This window comes from Leucoraja erinacea, chromosome 27 (genome assembly GCF_028641065.1).
Source record: "Leucoraja erinacea ecotype New England chromosome 27, Leri_hhj_1, whole genome shotgun sequence".
NCBI classification, from domain to species: Eukaryota; Metazoa; Chordata; class Chondrichthyes; order Rajiformes; family Rajidae; genus Leucoraja; species Leucoraja erinaceus.
In genome coordinates this window covers 12,203,335-12,222,298 of record NC_073403.1, presented here as the reverse complement: position 1 = coordinate 12,222,298, position 18,964 = coordinate 12,203,335, and the positions used below count along the sequence as shown (strand labels likewise).

The 18,964-nt window shown below is 43.1% G+C and overlaps 1 protein-coding gene across 1 annotated transcript in view; it reads right to left on the bottom strand.

Moving 5' to 3' along the window:
- mrc2 (mannose receptor, C type 2) overlaps positions 1-18,964 on the bottom strand; it is a 146,770-nt gene that overhangs the window by 101,735 nt on the left and 26,071 nt on the right. The window contains 4 exon segments of the mRNA XM_055657046.1: positions 1,479-1,643; positions 2,595-2,768; positions 12,704-12,818; positions 12,820-13,076. Coding sequence (XP_055513021.1) covers positions 1,479-1,643; positions 2,595-2,768; positions 12,704-12,818; positions 12,820-13,076 — 711 coding nt within the window.

Sequence of the window (18,964 nt, the reverse complement as noted above, 5' to 3'; positions counted from 1 at the left end):
ATCTTTGATCGGACTTTACTGGCTTTACCTTGCACTAAACGTTATTCCCTTAGCATGTATCTATACACTGTAAATGGCTTGATTGTTAACAAGTATTGCCTTTCTACTGACTGGATAGCACGCAACAAAAGCTTTTCATTGTACCTCGGTACGTGTGACAATTAACTAAACTCAAACTTAGAAATGTTGTTTCTAACATCGTAATTCTTTTTCTCTTTCAGCCCACAATTTAGTTTGATGTGTCCTGTCCAAAGGTCTTGGTTTATATGATAATTTCAACAGCTAGGCAGTAAGAGGAAGAATTTACAGATTGGCTAGCACATATCCCATCCAACAACAGTGACTATGCTTCAAAAACAATTTGCTGGCTTTGAAGCTGTATTTAATCTGACAGCTGCTGTATATCATTAAGTTCCGGCTTTCATCTGTTCTAGATAATCCAATTGTAATTCTAACCAACACCTGCAGCTTTGATAGACTCCATGCACTGCAGAAAGTAAAAGAGAGAGGGGGAAAAAAAGAACATGCAATTATACATATCTCACAAATATCAAAAGAGCCTGAACTTGAAACTTAGGCACTGTGACAATGTAGGAGTTGCAATGGTCAATGTCTGAGCAATAGGTTCCTCTACATAAATGGCCAGACCACTTGTATTGTTAATACTGACCAAGAAGGGCACCAGGAAATAGTTCAGTGTAAACAACAACATCCCACTTGTTGGTCAGAAGGCCACGGCCAGCCTAGTCTGACGTGCTCTCAAGAAGAGAATGTCTCAGTCACTGCACCTCAAGTTTAGATCATAAAGCTATAAGACAGAATTAGACCATTTGGACCATCAAGTCTTATTTGCCATTCAATCAAGGCTGATCTATCTGTCCCTCTCAACCCCAATCTCCCGCCTACTCCCCACAACCTCTGACACTGATCAAGAATCTGGCTATCACCACCTTAAAAATATCCATTGCTTTGGCCTCCCACAGCCATCTATGACAATTAGTTCCACAGATTCACCACCCAGAGGCTGGAAAGGCCCTCATTTTTTATCTTCTTGAGAGTGTCGTAAACAAGAGACATAGCTACAAAATAAGGAGTCGGTCATTTAAAACTGAGTTGTGTCGAGATTTGTTTCTCTCAGAAGGAGATGAAGCTCGGGAATTCTCTAACCCTGGGGTGGTGGAGGCCGAATCATTAGATATAATTAAGGTGGAGATAGATAAATATTTGAAAGATCGATGAACTGAGGGTTATGGGAAATTGGCGTGGAACAGGAGTTGCTTTCACAGATAAGACAATATCATACAGAATGGCAAAGGCCGGCTTGACGAGCTTGAATGCCTGCTCCTATTTCCCTGTGTTCTTGTGTCCATTTGTGCTGCACTGGGAGTCTGCATTGTGTGTCTGAATCCCTGGACTGGGACTTGAACCCACTATCTGATGGCTGACAGGGAGGTGGTGGGTGCGTGTCACTGCTGTACCATTGATGTAGGTCTGCTCATGAAGTTCGGTGACGCTGAGGAGGTCGGAGTTCTGTTGCTGGCAGCTGGTACGAGCCTCACTCCACGACAAAGTAGACTGGAAGTTGAACTGGTAGCAGCTGTTGGTCAGTGGGTCCTTGTCCCAGAAGGTCTCACAGTCATCACCTGTAGACAGAGCATGATTGTTAGCAAAGGTCAAGCAGCCAAGAGTCTTATGCAATTCACGCTTTAGCGGCAGTAATGTTGGGAGGTGCCTGTCCTGCTGGAAACTAGGCCTTGGAGTAGTGTTGTGGTTGAACCATGTTAGTTTTACACACAAATGTTGTATAAGGAAGTGCCACAATCCTTAAGAACCCTTCTGGGTGAAAGTGGTACAAAGCTTTTATTCTTCTTTTCCATCCGTGTTGCACCGTTTCTCACAGGTGGTCTCTCGCCTTCAGGTGCTCACTCAGTATTGCGAGCTCCCACTTCATACAATTGGCCATTCTTTGTGTGCCAACGTTGGCAGCTCAGTCGGAGCCATTGAGCCAGTGTCCCAAACCTAATATTGTCCTCACGTAACATCCATAAACACACACACTGACTTCCCAGCAGAAGGTCGGTCAGAATCTCCATAGCTGCCCAGATGCCCCTTAACTCTGCAACTAATAACAAGAGAGAACTGAGAATCTCCCGTTGGCAGGGTTTGGATTACGATTCTCGCAGACCTGGGTGTCCAACCATCTAGTCATTACCTGGCATTCGGCCCAGACTCCACAGACCTCTAACACACGGTTTGCGTTCTGTGGTTGCCTTGCATGAAATCTCTGAAATAAATCAGCTGCACCAAAAGATTCACATTTGTACCTGATTGAAATTACATGAAAAGCAAATGATAAATCACTTTAAATTACTTCAGTCGTAAATCTACATGGCTCCAGGTTACCTGTAATAGTTTGAAGAAAGTTTCATATTACAAAATGTGCCAAGCCCTCAGATCTAAATATGGTCTAACTAGAAACCCTGCAGAGAAAGCTCTCCACTCTCATAAGGGAAAGAGCTTCTCACCAGAGACAAGGAGAGAGTTGGAGAAGTGGATTGTGCGGTGGAGCTGGGAGGAAGCGGAAGCAAACTCACTTTTAATGGGACAGAAACCCCATCTTTCATCCTTGCCGTAGTCCACCGTAGTCGCGCACCAGAGGTGGCCATCCTCACGCCCAATAGTGGTGCAATCGTGGAACCACTGGCTGTCGTACATGAACGGGATGGTGCAGGGCTTCCCGTGGGAGTTCCCCTGGATGGTGTAAATCTCTAAAAGAAAAATAGCATATCGGTTTTAAATGGGTTGCGCAAAGCTACATGCACAAGTTGCTGGCAGAATGGAGATCTTGGGTAACTTCACCTGCAAGGGACTGGAGATGGTTTCATGCTCAGAATTTGCATTGTTTAACCATTACTGCACCATGCAGTTCTCGGAGACTGTGCCTTAGTGCAACACAGAGTCAACTATTTCTCCTGAGTCATAGCAGAGTAGTGAGACAAGTCAACAGGTACTTCTGCCTATATACAATGTCAGATTCAACTGAAGAAGTTCAAGAGATTTTAGATAAGCACATGGAAATGCTGGGAATGTAGAGGTAGGGATCACGTGCTGGCAGATGAATTTAGTTTTTCTTGGCATTACGTTCAACCCAGATATTGTGGTCTGAATGGTCTGTTCTCTTCTCTAGTCAAGGGTGGTGAAGAATGATCCAAGTCTGGGGGCAGGCTGAGGATTTGAGAGGTTGAGTGAAGATTGCAGCTGGTAACCATAGATGGGAGCTGGTGATAAACATCAATATTGGGGGTGGGGGTAATGGGATTGAGTGGTCAGAAGAATCAGAGGTGCAATTATGGTCAGAGAAGGGGGGGGGGGGGGGGGGGGGGGGGGGGGGGGGTTAAGGAGATTTAAGTCTGAAGGCTGGCTGAGGGTTTGAGAGGTTGAGTTAAGATTGCAGCTGGAGTCAGGAACATTAGACAATTGGTGCAGGAGTAGGCCATATGGCCCTTCAAGCCAAGCACCGCCATTCAATGCGATCATGGCTGATCATCCACCATCAGTACCCCGTTCCTGCCTTCTCCAGATATCCCCTATGTTCAAGGGCCCTATCTAGCCCTCTCTTGAAAGTTTCCAGAAAACCGGCCTCCACCGCCCTCTGAGGCAGAGAATTCCACAGATTCACAACCGTCTGTGTGAAAAGGTGTTTCCTCAACTACGTTCTAAATGGCTTACCCCTTATTCTTAAACTGTGCCCCTGGTTCTGGACTCCCCCAACATCGGGAACATGTTTCCTGCCTCTAGCGTGTCCAAACCCCTAAAAATCTTATATGTTTCAATAAGATTTGGTAGTGGATCAAAGAGGTGTAGAGGGTCAGGCGAGAGGTCTTGAGTTTCATAGAAACATAGAAACATAGAAAATAGGTGCAGGAGTAGGACATTTGGCCATTCGAGCCTGCACCGCCATTCAATATGATCATGGCTGATCATCCAACTCAGTATCCTGTACCTGCCTTCTCTCCATACCCCCTGATCCCATTAGCTACAAGGGCCACATCTAACTCCCTCTTAAATATAGCCAATGAACTGGCCTCAACTACCTTCTGTGGCGGAGAATTCCACAGATTCACCACCCTCTGTGTTTCAGGAAGGTTGGAGCATTGGAAGAGACGTTGGGGTTTGAGAGGGGGGGGGGGGGGGGGGGTTGAACCAGGAGGGTCGGAGCTTTGAGGGGGATGGGATTTGGGAGCTTTTATAGTTCAAAAATTCAGTGTCTGGTCTTTGGGAGCACCAGGAGTGGCTGCGCGGTTGCACATCCAGGACAGTGAATGTGGTGGGAGATGAATGGTGTCGGGGCAGGATACAATAGTGTGGTGGGTCGTAAAACTGAAAGGAAATAGGAAACGTGTATTCCGGTGTATTGGTGCATGGCTGTTGTTCAAGGGAACAATGACAGTGTGGCCCTAGGTTCCCCAAAGGTTGCTGAAGCTGTTGGATGGGGATTGGTGTCATCCTATGCATAATTTGCAGTGGAAATGTTAACAATGAGAGGAAGACTCTCCCTGGATGAATATCTAGAGTGGTGCACATTGCATTTTGTTCTGTGAAAAAAAAAAAAAATCTCAACTGCAAAATGCTGAAAAAAAAGTTACTTTTTGGGATGATATGTTGAACAGTGTGTCTATTTGTTTTTGTGAAATATTGGCCCTATATCTTAACCCAATTAGAGAATAACGATGTTAAGAAGTCTAATCCGATACAGACGAAAATTGGAAAATAACATTAAATTATTTTAAAAGGTAAAAAAGATGCAATAAAACCTCTAGAAATCACCACTAAGACCATAACTGGAATATGACCCAACTTAAGGTGTGCATATAGGACGAAAGTTTGAATTTTAGCCTGAAAACAGTAAAAGAATTGGTTGAGGGGAGCTAAATTTCCATTTAGTTGAGGGGGGCTAAGAAACTAATTCCTTGGAGCAGAGAAGGTTATGGGGAGATGGAGCAGAGCATCACAATGACAAAGGAAATGGAGCAACTGATGGGGAGACACTGTTTTCAGTGATAGTAGGTAGGTTGAGAACTCAAGGGTTGCGATAATTGCTAAAGGACGGGAGGAGGAGAGGCAGATTCCTTACCAAGTGCCCTAGAGTGAGAATGCTTTGCTTGGAAGGATATTGGAATCAGGTTCAATAATAACTTTCAAAAGGGAAGTTGTTAACTATTAGAAAAAGAAACAAAACCTATAATGTGCAATCGACAAAAGGCGGGGTAGCAGAGGCAGTGGATCAGTCTTTCAAAGAACTGGCCCTAGCAGTGGCCAGTATGGTCTCCTTTTGGTATGATGACCGGGGGAATGGGAGCAATGGTTATGGATCACGAGGGACTCCCTTCAGCGATGTTGTCGCTGGCCCTTGTGTTGAAGGAAGGGTAGCTTCCACGTGGGAGGCTGGGGTTTGCAAGTCACAAGCGCAGGTGTGTGATCTATCGTGCAGGAACTCTGTCAGACACCAAATCACTAATCCATGCGGTTATTGCATCCAATGCACGGAGAACCCAGAAGTACAATCATGCACTTTTTTCAATCCATACAGCAGTGTCCTTACCAAAATTCCCACTGAAATTATATCAGGTTGTTGCGCTAAGCAATGGGACATGTAGACCAATATTAGGATTCATTAGAAAGTCAGCAGGTTAAAGATCACAAGTAATAGTAGGATCAATTATGTCCATTTGGGGTTTCTGTGGGTGCTCCAGTTTCTTCCTGCAACCCAAAGAGCACGTTGGTTGGTAGGTTAATTAGCCACTATAAATTGTCTTGAGTGTACCAGTAAGTGGTAGAATCTGGGGGTGGGGGGAGTTGATTACAAATTGGCAGAATAACATGGGATTAACGTATGGCCAGCAAGGTCTCAGTGGGTCGAAAGGCCTGCTTCTGCACTCAATGACGGAACTCATGGATCAATGGGGAAGATCAGTCCTAACGTACAAAATAAATGATTTTAAAAAGCTTAAACGAGGAAGAACAGAAAGAAATCTAGGCACATAAAACCTTTAGAAATCAAGTGACAATGTTTTTGCCAAATAAAATATTGATCTTGGTTCCCAGACAAATAAGGCAGGAAACGCAAGTAGAGTGGGAATGCTGAAGCTACAAATCGTTCACCAGCCTGTTAGAATGATGGGCCCATACGTGTACACTTGGTCACGGGATCCTTTTCAGGATCAAGGAGATGGTGGAATAAGGAATCACTGAGCTACTGGATGCAGGGCTTCACAGAAAGAAAAGAAGGTACGGGATCTTCATGAAAACAAAAGAGGTGAAGAAATAAGCTGATGGAGATGGAATTACCATGTGTTATAATAAAGTATATCAGATGAAACTAATTGCACTAATGGTTGATGCATCTACAAAAAGATGGCATCAATTTATCAGAACAAAAGCAGAAGCAACAAAGGATTTTTTTTTCAATACTGGGGATTAACAGAGATTGGAAACTGTATCTACAAAACTTTAAAAAGAAATGGGACATTTTGACAGATTGTAGCACAGAAGGCACTAACTATGTGTAGGAAGGAACTGCAGATGCTGGTTTACACCGAAAATAGCCACCAAATTGAAACATATAAGATTATTAACAGTTTGGACACGCCAGAGGCAGCAAACATGTTCCCGATGTTGGGGGAGTCCAGAACCAGGGGCCACAGTTTAAGAATAAGGGATACGCCATTTAGAATGGAAATGAGGCAACACTTTTTCACACAGAGAGTTGTGAGTCTGTGGAATTCTCTGCCTCAGTGGGCGGTGGAGGCCGGTTCTCTGGATACTTTCAAGAGAGAGCTAGAAAGGGCTCTTAAAGATAGCGGAGTCAGGGGATATGAGGAAAGGGCAGGAACTGGGTACTGATTGGGGATGATCAGCTATGATCAGCCGAATGGCCTATTCCTGCACCTAATGTCGATTGTCTATAAAATGCTGGATTAACTCAGCAGCATCTTTGCACAGTAGGAATAGGTAATGTTTCAGGTTGAGACTCTTCTTCATACTATAATTGGTTCATTTCCCTCGTTCAGTCTAATAAAATGTAATGTGTTTTTGAAATATCAGAGGAGGAACTGAAGGATGGGACCAAGATCACAACACACTTTAATCACTAGGTTGCTCCAGGGAATTTCCCCAGAAATAAATAATTAGCTTATGAACACAACAGGCATCTGACAAGCAGTTGGACTATTGCTACTATACATCTCATTGCTAGTGCCTAAGAAACTTCAGAACTGATTGTCAGTACAAATGATGAGGGAATTCTGAGATAATTCGAGATTTTCGAGATAAAAGTGACAAGAAAAACATAGCTGGAAAATCATAATGTGTAGGAAGGAACAGCAGGTGCTGGTTTACACAGAAGATAGACACAAAAAGGAATGAGTGGGTCATCATATGACGAGCGTTTGACAGCACAGGGCCTGTACTCGCTGGAGGTTAGAAGGATGAGGGGAAGCTCATTGAAACTTACTGAATAGTGAACAGCCGGGATAGAATGGATGTGGAGAGGATGTTTCCACTCGTGGGAGAGTCTAGGACCAGAGGTCATAACCTCAGAATTAAAGGACGTTCCTTTAGGAAGAAGCGGAGGAATTTATTTAGTCAGAGGGTGGTGAATCTGTGGAATTCATTGCCACAGAAGGCTGGTGGCCAAGTCAATGGATATTTTTAAGGCAGAGATAGATTCTTGATTAGTCCGCATGTCAGGGATTAGGGGGTGAAGGCAGGAGAATGGGGATAGGAGGGGGTGATAGATCAGCCATAATTGAATGGCAGAGTAGACTTGATGAACCGAAGGGCCTAATTCTGCTCCTATCAATTATGACCATGAAAAAACTAGAGTAACTCAGTAGATCAGCCAGCAACCCTGGAGAAAAGGAATAGGTGACGTTTATATAGTATATAAAATATGATGTATTTTCTATTATGAAATATTATATATATATATATTATCCCTTCAAGACCCTATTTGACCCAAAACATCACCTATTCTGTTTCCCCAGAGATGCTGCCTGACCCGCTGAGTGTCTCCAGCTTTTTTTATGTCTATCACTGGAAAATCAGCCTAGGGCTGTGATTGCCAACATGATCACAGACAGATATGCCTCATTTATTATTACAGCTGGTTTTAGTGATACAACAAACAACTTTCCAAAAATACTCAAGACCCCACATTAACAAAAGAGCTAAACATGAAAATTATAAGGTTGAGATTTAATGAGCTGGTGTGGATAATTTATACATGGAGCTATGGAATCCTGGAAGGAAATAACCTCCTAGTTAGTTTATTATTTACTGGATGTGAACCTCATGATGTATTGCTGCAACTAATTCACCTGGCAGGTCAGACATCAAACAGCATATAACTGAGAGATTCAACAATGGTCATGTTACGTATCTTTGGGTTTAAGGTAGAACTCGTCTCACATAACAATGTATAAAATTACCACTGTTACAAAAGAAAAGTGTATAAAAATCAAAGCTGGAGCAAACCATTCAGACTCACAATAAGATTGAGGCTGAACATAGAACCTTGAACAGTACAGCACAAGAAGGGCCCTTCAGCCCTCAATGTGGAACATGGTGCCTTGTTAAACTGATCTCATCTGTCTGTACATGATCCATATCCCTCTGCTCCTTGCACTTCCATGTGCCTATCCCCAAGCCTCTTAAACACCACTATCATATCTGCCTTCACCACCAACCCTGGCAATGTGATCCAGGCTACCAGCACTCTGTGTAAAAACTTGCCCTGTACACCTCCATTTCACTTTCCTCCTCTCACCTTATAGCTATGCCCTCTAGTGTTGGACATTTTCTCCCTGGGAAATAGTCATCCTATCTATGCCTTTCATTATTTTGTATACTGATGTCTGATCTGATATATCTAGCATAGCTAATAATTGATATCCAATTATACACTGATAAACTTATATTATGTGGTCTGAAGAAGGGTCTCGGCCCAAAACGTCACCCATTCCTTCTCTCCAGAGATGCTTCCAGTCCCGTTGAGTTGCTCCAGCTTTTTGTGTCTTCGGTTTAAACCTGCATCTGCAGTTCCTTCCTATATAAACTTATATTATGTACTGATCCAAGCTGATCCAATCTTGGCTTCAAGCAACCTTCCCCCTCTCTCCCCATGCACATGTAGTTTTAAATGCTAGACGCTTCAATAAGGTCACCTTTAGACTTCAGAGATACAGCACGGGAGCAGGCTCTTCGGCCGACCAAGTCCGTGATGACCAGCAATCACAATTTTTTACCAGAGCTAATTAACCTACAAAGCAGTACGTCTTTGGAGTGTGGAAGGAAACCGGAGCACCCAGAGAAATCCCACACCATCATAGAGAGAACGTCCAAACTTCGTACAGATAGCACCCGTTGTTAGGATCTAACCTGGGTCTCTGGCGCTGTAAGGCAGCAGCTCTACCACTACACCACTGTGCCACCCTCATTCTTACCCCTCTCATTCTTCGATACTCGAAGTAAAGGTCCAAACCTCTCAACATCTCCATGTGTGAAACCCATTCATTCCAGGTATCAACCCAGTGAACTTTCTCATCCTTAAATATGGAGGTCATAACTACACAGAACTCCAGGTATAGTCTCGACAATGTTCTGCAAAGTTCCATGAAAACCTCTCTACTCCATTTCCCTCACAAATAAAGACCAACATTCCATTAGCCCTCCTAATTACTTGATATACAGATGGTTCTGCTATAACACGATAGTTAAGTTCCTAAAAAACCTAGTGTTATAGAAAATCACATTATAGTACAAGTCTATAGTTGCCTTCAAAGCAGATATATAAACATCACTGTGCTATAACCAAGTGGCAGTAATGTAAATAGTGTTTCATAAAACATCCATCACGTTACAACCAATTGAACGTTATAATAGAAATGACTGCTTGCACGCTAGCCTTTTGTGTTTCATGCACTAGGACACACAGAATATTTATATCACAATATTCTGTAGTATCACAAAGCTTTCAAAAAAAAAATGTGGATTCGTCTTTCCAAAGTAGATAACCTCAGATTTTCCCACATTCTACTCCATCGGACAAGTTCCTGCCAATTCACTTGACCTATCTATATCCCTTTGCAGGCTTGATATATCTTTCTCACAACTTGCTGGCGTCCCTATCTTTGTATTGTTGGCAATTTCTGGCTGCAGTACATTTGACCCCTTCATCCAAGTTATTGATATAAATAATAAATAGTTGAGACTCCAACACTGATAGCCCCAATAGTTACTGACTTCCATTGGAAAAATGATCCATTTATCACAACTGTATGCTGCTAGTTAGCTTTCCCAATCCATGTCAATATATTAACTCCCAAACTCATGTGCTCAAAAGTGTCATCTGAGGTTGCCTTATCCACACAATTTGTTACATCCTTCAAAAATTCTAGTCACTTTGTTAAAAACATTTTTGCTTTCAGAAGACCATAATTCTGTCAGATTGTTTTATGATTTTCTCCCTTAATAATGAATTCCAGCATTTTTCCAATGACAGATGTCAGTGCTATAATTTCCTGCATTCTGCCTTCATTCCTTCTTAAATAATGGGATTTTTCTAATCCTATTAGACCTTTCCAGAATCTAAGGAATTTTGCTGGATTACAGCCAATGCATCCATTAAATCTGCAGCCATTTCTTCCTTGACCCAAGGCTGTTGGCCAAGCGTCCATCAGTTTGCAAGTATTTTTTCTTCAAATATAGAGCTTGTTTTAAATACTTCCTTCCCCATAGTTCTTGATTCTCGTTACTGTGATTTTTTTTTTTGTCATATGCCTTCTTGCCTGAAAATCGATCCAAAGTATTTATTTGGAATTGCTGTCATTTTTCTAATTCCCATTATTAATTCCCCAGTTTCACACTCGATGGGACCAACATTTTCTCTAGACACTCTATTAATCCTTGCAGGATTACTTACTATCTGCATTTAAAAAAATATGTATTATTTCCAAATCCCTCCTCACAATCTCAGTATTCGCCACCGACACGATTGTTCACATGGTTCATGTGATCAGGCCAATTGGAAACAATAATTATGTTACATTATGGTAGCATCTGGTTAAACGTCCCATCACCGTCCCTCTGCAGCTAATACTTAGAGGAGGGTCATCAAAGAAAATTTACATCACCCTTATTTCCTGAAACTCGTAGATTTATTTAATTATTTATACATTATAGAGATTATGAAAAATTACATCATCCTTATTTCCTGACATTCAAATATATATATATATATATTTATATAGGAATTTCAGGACATAAGGATGCTGCGAATTGTTTGTGTGGGGGGGGGGGGGGGGGGGGTGGTGTGTGCAAGAGCGGAACTCGCTATCAAAACATGGAGGGGACGGGGACACAATTTTTGGCGGCCACGCGCGCATGCGCACACTCACGCGCGAGGCTTCGGAGGCTCAATCCAGCGCTAAAAGCGGAGATTTTAAAATCGGGATTACAAAAACTTGGGGTGGATGTCCCCCACCTCTCAAAAAACATGGGGGGGGGGGCATGTTTTTAGAGGTGGGGGACATCCACCCCAAGTTTTTGTATTGTATAAATAATTAAGTCTGGCCCCCCCGGGTTTTCCGCCCCTGTGTGTGTGTGTGTGTGTGTGTGTGTGTGTGTGTGTGTGTGTGTGTGTGTGTGTGTGAGTGTGTGTGTGTGTGTGTGTGTAAGAACAATGCTAATTGTTTAATAGAAGTAATTAATTTAAAAATAAGGTGTTCTGACATTTCATCTGCACACTGTAGATTTTTGAATGACCTGCTTATTGAAACACAAATGGATCACCAGTATAACCAATTTTTGCATTCAAACCAGGATTTTGGTTAGGCTGCATTTGGCTCTATTGGTGCAGTTCTGGTTGTCCCATTACAGGAAGGATTTGTAGGCTTTGGAGATGGTGCAGAAGAGACTTAACAGAATGCTGCCTGGATTAGATGGTGGCAGAACGAGATGTTTAGGAGATGATTAGATGGTGACAGTTAGAAGGAGATACAAGGTCAGATTTGAATTGTTTTATTTCTGGAGCGTTGGAAGTTGAATGGACTCCTGATAGAAATAAATAAAACTATAAGAGGCTGTGCCACTGTGCCATTTTTGGTATTGGTTTATAATTGTTATGTGTCATATGTAAGTGAAAAACTTTGTGTGCTATCCAATCAAATCATACAATGCAGGAGTACGATCAAGTCACACACAAGTACAACTAGTAACGCAAGGAGAAATATACCAGAGTGATGAATATAATGTTATAGCCTTATGACTTTAAGTTTGAAAGAAAATTCAGATTTTCAAAAATTCAGGTAGGTTGATAGATGAAGACCTCACCCTAGTTTAGAGGAGGACCATTCAATAGTTTGATAACAGCAGGGAAGAATCTATTCCTGAATCTGATGGTATATGCTTTCGCACTTTTTTTTTTAATCTTCTGCCAAATGCAAGAGGAGAAGGGGGGATGATGGGAATGTCCTATTATCATCCAGGGACAGGGAAGCTATATGCCTACAAGATCCAGAAACCGTGGCACTGTAAAGGAGCTAGATTAACAATTTATCTCCAAGTTAGAAGTTGATTCATATCTAAACGCTAAATGAACATGACTCATGCGGGATTAAGGAGTACTGAGGATATTAGACCTTACCATGATAGGGTCGAGAGCACAGGTCGTCATTGGTGTTGTATATCCTCCACAGGTCCTCAGGCCCTGAGGCGCTGGCTTCAGGCTGCAGATTCAGAATGGTGCTGAGCTGATTGCCCTAGACTGTTACAATGCCATCGCATCTGGGCGGACTCCTGATCACACTCGGTCATGCCCAGGGTGGGTGTAGTCTCGTTCTTCCTCTGGGTGCTCAGGCACTGCTCGGATCCAAGGTTAAAGAGGCGCAGCCTGGAGACCCATTTCCACTGCTGGTGGCTGGAGCTCTCGTTGCAGGTCAGGGCCAGTGCCACGCTGGAACCCCGGCTCTCCAGGCAACTCCTCGTTTTCTCGCTGTACACCAGAAATACATTGGCATCTGCAAATCAAAAATGAATATCGTCAGAACTAAACGGAAGGGCCTGTCTGAGGAATTGACAACTCAGATTTCAACAGCATGAAACAGACCTCAAATAGATTATCTTACACTTCATGCCCATCTCCGAGTCTAATATCCCTGTAGGCATCACATACATATTCCATCCACAATCATCTATTCCTCAGGCACTGCATTATCTTGGCTGTCAAGGCTTCGGGCTTTGGAATTCACTCTACCTCGTTAAGCTGCTTCCTAAAAACTTTCTCTTAACCTACCTCCTAGCTGCTGTAGTATCTCATTAACTAGTGTACAAAATCATGAGAGGAATAGTTCGGGTAGACGCACAGAGTCTCTCGCCCAGAGTAGAGGAATCGAGAACCAGAGGACATGGGTTTAAGGTGAGGTGGGAAAGATTTAATAGGGACCTGAGGGGTAACTTTTTTTACAAAAAGGGTTGATGGGTGTGTGGAACGAGCTACTGGAGGAGGTTGTTATGGCAGATACTATTGCAACGTTTAAGAAGCATTTAGACAGGTACATGAATAGGACAGGTTTAGAGGAACACAAGCCAAACGCAGGCAGGTGGGACCAGTGCAGATGGGACATTGGTCGGTTTGGGCAAGTTGGGCCAAAGGGCCTGTTTCCACGATGTATACCTCTATGACCACCTCAGTTCATACTTGGTTTGATAACTTTCCACAGAATTGGTCATTTTACTAGAGTAAAAGCAGATATGAATATAAGCAGTGGTTGCAGTTGCCAATAGCTGGTTTACATGTCTAATCATTCATACACTACATTGTCCAGGGCTGTGTACACGAAGCACAGGGATGTGTGATCCAGTGTATATCTTGCACTGGTAAACTGGGATTGTTATCCCTGCAGTGGAGGGGCTGAGTGGTGATCCGATAGCTGTTCGTTCTTTAAAAAAAATGATGCAAAGTGCTGGAGTATCTCAGTGGGTCAGGAGGAATCTCTGAAGAACATGGATAGGTGACGTTTCAGATCCTTGGTTGGTGTTGTTTCTTCCTATAGCTTGAACTCTACTACTGGCCTGACAAAGGTGAGAGGCCTGTTTAATTGTTTGTCAGGGCAGTACAGAGATTAACCGGGTTGGGGTGGAATCTGTAAAAAATCTCTAGGTCTCTCTTAGCACTATTCAACAACACATACATGTAACACCCACTTTAGATTTAATGCCGGTTTTTTTTCTTCCACTTATGTAATTAGTCTAACACATTTGTTGTTCCTGCCTCCTAGTTTGGGTTCAAGTCCAACATTTTCCAATTTACAGAGTTTTTTAAACCAAGTGTTGAAGATGGAAATTATTCCAACTCTGGCCTCTGAGGCACTCTCTCAGAACTTAATACCCACCCCAACATGGTGCCTCCAATAAGTATTTGCTACTTTCTAATCCTCTGCCAGTACCTATCCAGTCCAAAATTTTGCCTTCAGTTTTAAATAACCTGTTATAAAAAAAATTCCAAAGTTTTTCTTGGGTGTGTTGGAGCACTGCATCATTTGGCCATGTCAATTGGGATTCGATTGACTTGGAAACACAGTTGCAAAATAGTAAAAATCCCATCGGACAAAATCTCAACAAGGCGCGGGTGATGGGCGAAGGTTGAATTTCTGATTTAATTGGCGACTAAAACTCGACTCAGATCTGTGGGGTCTAGAAGCCTGCAACTGAAAGAATTTACACTTGGAATCGAACGATTTTGCTTGCTATTAGTTTCTTTAAACCACTGCTGCAGGGCAAAGACTAAACAGAAAAGATTCAGCAGGTTGGATCACGTTTGTTGGGATAGAAACAGAGCTAACGTTTCAGATCAAACAGCCTTCAGCAGAGGTACCACTGAGGGCCTGAAACGTTAACTCTGTGTCTCTTTCCACAGATGCAGCCTGACCTGCTGAGCATTTCCAGCATTTTTCTACTTTTACATTTCCAACATCTGCCGCTCTTTTTTGATTTAAGGACAGAGCAGAGTCTACAGGATATAATAGAAATGAGAGAAGATGGGGAATACACTGGATGCCATTACAAGGGTTACTGTTACCTCAAGTAGGGTCCATGTACCTTGCAATAATGGGGGAGATACATAGACATGGTTAAAACAAGGAACTGCAGATGCTGGTTTACTCGAAAGGACACAAAGTGCTGGAGTAAGGCTGTGAGATGGGGCTGTTTTTTTTTTAAATAACTTTAAAAACAGAGATGAGTTACTGTGAAAGGCCAGTATAATGGAGGATTCAGAAGTAATTTAGCCAAGTGTGTGGTGTTTTCATGTCTATGTGGTGACAACAAAGGTGCCCTGCATATCCCAGAAAGATGAGTGGGCTGGTCAATTAATTGGCTGCAGTTTACTGGTGAGCGAGGGAATCTGGGGGAAGCTTATGGGAATCTGGAGGGAATGACATGGGATTAGTGTAACTGAGTGCTTGCTGGTCAGAGAGGACTTGGAGTGGCCCGTTCCCATGCCAAGTGACACACTGAGAAAGGCAGTTGATAGGATTGAGCAACAATATGGACTTTCCCCCATCAACATTCAACCAAGCAACTGGACTTTCTCGTCATGATGTACTTGCAATAGATTCCATAAAGGTCATTATCTGGGCAGGAAATCCAGAGACAGTTAGTGTGAACCATCCCAGTAATTACATGTTCCAAAAAAATCTCCAAGAATAAAACACAAAATTATAGTAGATTTGACTAGTTTTAAATCTCGTTACTAAAATGATGGACCTTTAGATAAACACTCAGCAACCTTAAGAGTCATAAAGTCGCGGAGAAAAACAACACAGAAGCAGGCCCTTCAACTTTTCCACAAAAAAAAAGCAATTTAATCATTTCAGTGTGACAAATAACTGCCAGCGAGCCCTTGAGATGTCGCCTCTATTGTAGAAAACACAAGATTTCACAATAATGAAGTGATATCATTTCTTCACGAGACCCCTGTTCTGTCCCTTTGACCCTGTCCCATTAAACCACTGAACACCTACCTATCTTCCCTTGCCAATTCCAAAGTTAGCTGATGTTGTAATAGTCCTCTCAGATACCGGCTCCACTCCTTTGTCTGCCATGCTCATCTACCTCTCTTCTTAAAACAGTACCTTTTAAATCCCTGCAAACCACCACTTCATCACCAATCTCCCTTTTCCCTCCAGTATCTTTGAACAGTTTGAGCCTTCTGTGTCTGTGTCCATTTCTTCAACAACTACTTGTCCGAATTCCTCTAAATAGATTCTTGCCCTAACCACAGTGCTGAACAATTCTTATTGAAGTTACCTACGACAACCTATACGATTATGATTCAAGAGATGCATCTCTCTTCAACCTTCTCAATCAGGTTGACCATATTATCCTCTCACACCTCTCTGCCACTGCTAGTACTCTGAGTCCACAATTACCTTGCCCCATTTTGTATTTATCTAGTTGTGACAGAAGAATCATACACAAAAGCTTTTCTTCCCAGATCCGTGGACCTCCAAAGAGTGTCTATTTCCACAAGGACATTAATGCCAACCAGTGGACCTCCAAAGAGTGTCTATTTCCACAAGGACATTAATGCCAACCAGCTGTATTCAAATAGAAACTTACAAGTCTTAGAGCATGGAAATAATTACTATTGAGCAGCCACTAGCACCAATCCAAACCTATCCAATTTCATTCCCCCCCACATTATCACCAAAAGCCCCAGATTGTATCATTCAACTATACAGGAGAAGAAATTTACAACAGCTAGTTCATCTCCCAACTCATACGTCCTCGAGGAAACCCGGGCGGTCACAGGAAAAATGTGCAAAGCTTCACACAGATAGCACCAAAGGTGAGCATTGAACCCCGTCGCTGAAGTTGTGAGGCAACTACTCTACACTGTGCCACCTAAAACCTCTTCCTCCTTAATATTAACAAAGTAATATCTCAACTCTGACCACAAACACCATGTCCTGGCCCTCGCCCTCTGGCAGCCGAATGAAAAGGGAAATGGGGTACTTGCAACCTTGATGCCACGTGTATTTCAGTGGCTATGCCTGTAATGTAGAGAACTTCACCTACTGCTCAGTAATTGATTTGGCTCAGCTTCATCTGTTGCTGAAACCCTCGCTTTGATTAGGCAGTCCTTAATGTTTGTTTAATCTGGATGTTCAATGAATAAGAAAATGTTCCACAGAAGGACCACATTCAATCCAATGTTCATTAATTAGACCTCTTTGTCACAGCAACAATGAAAACATTTATATTCATGGCACAGCCTTATCAAAACTTGCAAGATTGTTTCCTCCTGTGGGATTTGTAATTCAGTAGTAAATGTCTGGTTGGAACAGAGCGCCAATTTCATAAACACGGCCTCATAGGAACCCACTCCAGTGCCTCGCTCCAGCCCCAGATATACAATGTCCCTGTGCTGCACCAATAACCTTCTGAATAATGTTCAGGCTGCAGATGGCTTCCTCTCCAATGGTGAAATCAAACATAGTCTGGACGACAGGTTTGCAAAGTACTGACATTGAGTCCGCCAGAGTGACTCCAAGCTGCCCTTTGCCTGCCCCGTCTATTCCTGATCCCACCCTGACCTTTCTGTCTGTATCCTTCTGCACTGTTATAACAATGCCCAATGTAACCTTGAGGAACATGGCCTCAAGAGACTGTAAGAGTCACTGAAGATGTGCCAATTTTTCCCAATCTCCTCAGGGAGTAGAGGCATTGGTGTGGCTCATTGGCCGTATGGTAATATGGTAATATTGATGCCATAGAACTCTATCCCCTTCCTCTCCTCTGTCCCTTCATTGTTTGTGATTCGGCCCACCACAGTGGTTTAGTCTGCAAACTTGTAGATGGAATTAGAGCTGAATTTGGTCATACAGTCATGAGTGTGTAGAGAGTATAGTGGGGGAATGCAGGACATTGCTGTTGAGAATGACTGTGGGGGAGGTGTTGTCACCTTTCCTCACCGATTGAGATCCGTGGGTAAGAAAATCGAGGAATAAGTGGCTGAGGGGAGGGGGGGGGGGGGGGGGAGCTGTTCCTAAGTCCCCAAATATGGAGATGAGTTTGGATGGGATTATGGCAGAGCTGTAGGCAATAAATACGAGTGTAATGTAGGAGTCCTTGTTTTCTAGTTGTTCTAGGGATGAATTTAGGGCAAGGGAGGAGATGGCAGGTGCTGTGGACCAGTTATGATGGTAAGCAAACTGCAGTGGATCAAGGATATGTTGGGAGGCTGGAGTTAATGCGTGCCATCACCAGTCTCTCAAAGCACTTTGTGATGGTGGACGTCAGCATCAGTGGATGATGGACATGAAGGCGCACTACCTTACTTTTCTTCAGCACTGGGTTGATAGTGGTCTATTTGAATAGGAAGGAACTGCAGACGCTGGTTTACACCAAAGATAGACACACAATGCTGGAGTATCTCAGTGGGACAGGCAGCATGTCTGTAGAGAAGGAATGGATGACATTTCAGGTCTAGACCGTTCTTCAGACTGCTAAAAAGAAAACCCAGTATGGAACACCTCGTCTTGGGCGCCGATGCGGTGTAGACAGAGGAATTGGGAGTAGGGGGATAGATTCTTTGCAGGAAGCAGGGTGGGGAAGAAGTGTAGTCTAGATAGTTGTTACCAGTCTGAAGAAGGGTCTCGACCCGAAATACCACCCATTCCTTCTCTCCAGAGATGCTGCCGGTCCCGCTGAGTTACTCCAGCATTTTGCGGCTATCTTCAGTGGTCTATTAGAAGCAGGTGGGGGCCTCAGAATGGAATAGTGAGAGGTTAAAGATGTCTGAAATAAATCACTGAGTCAGCAATAAGAGCTGTAGTCGGACTGTATCGATATTGCACAACATTCCCACTTAGAACTGCGGGGTGGTCAAGTCACTTACATCTTT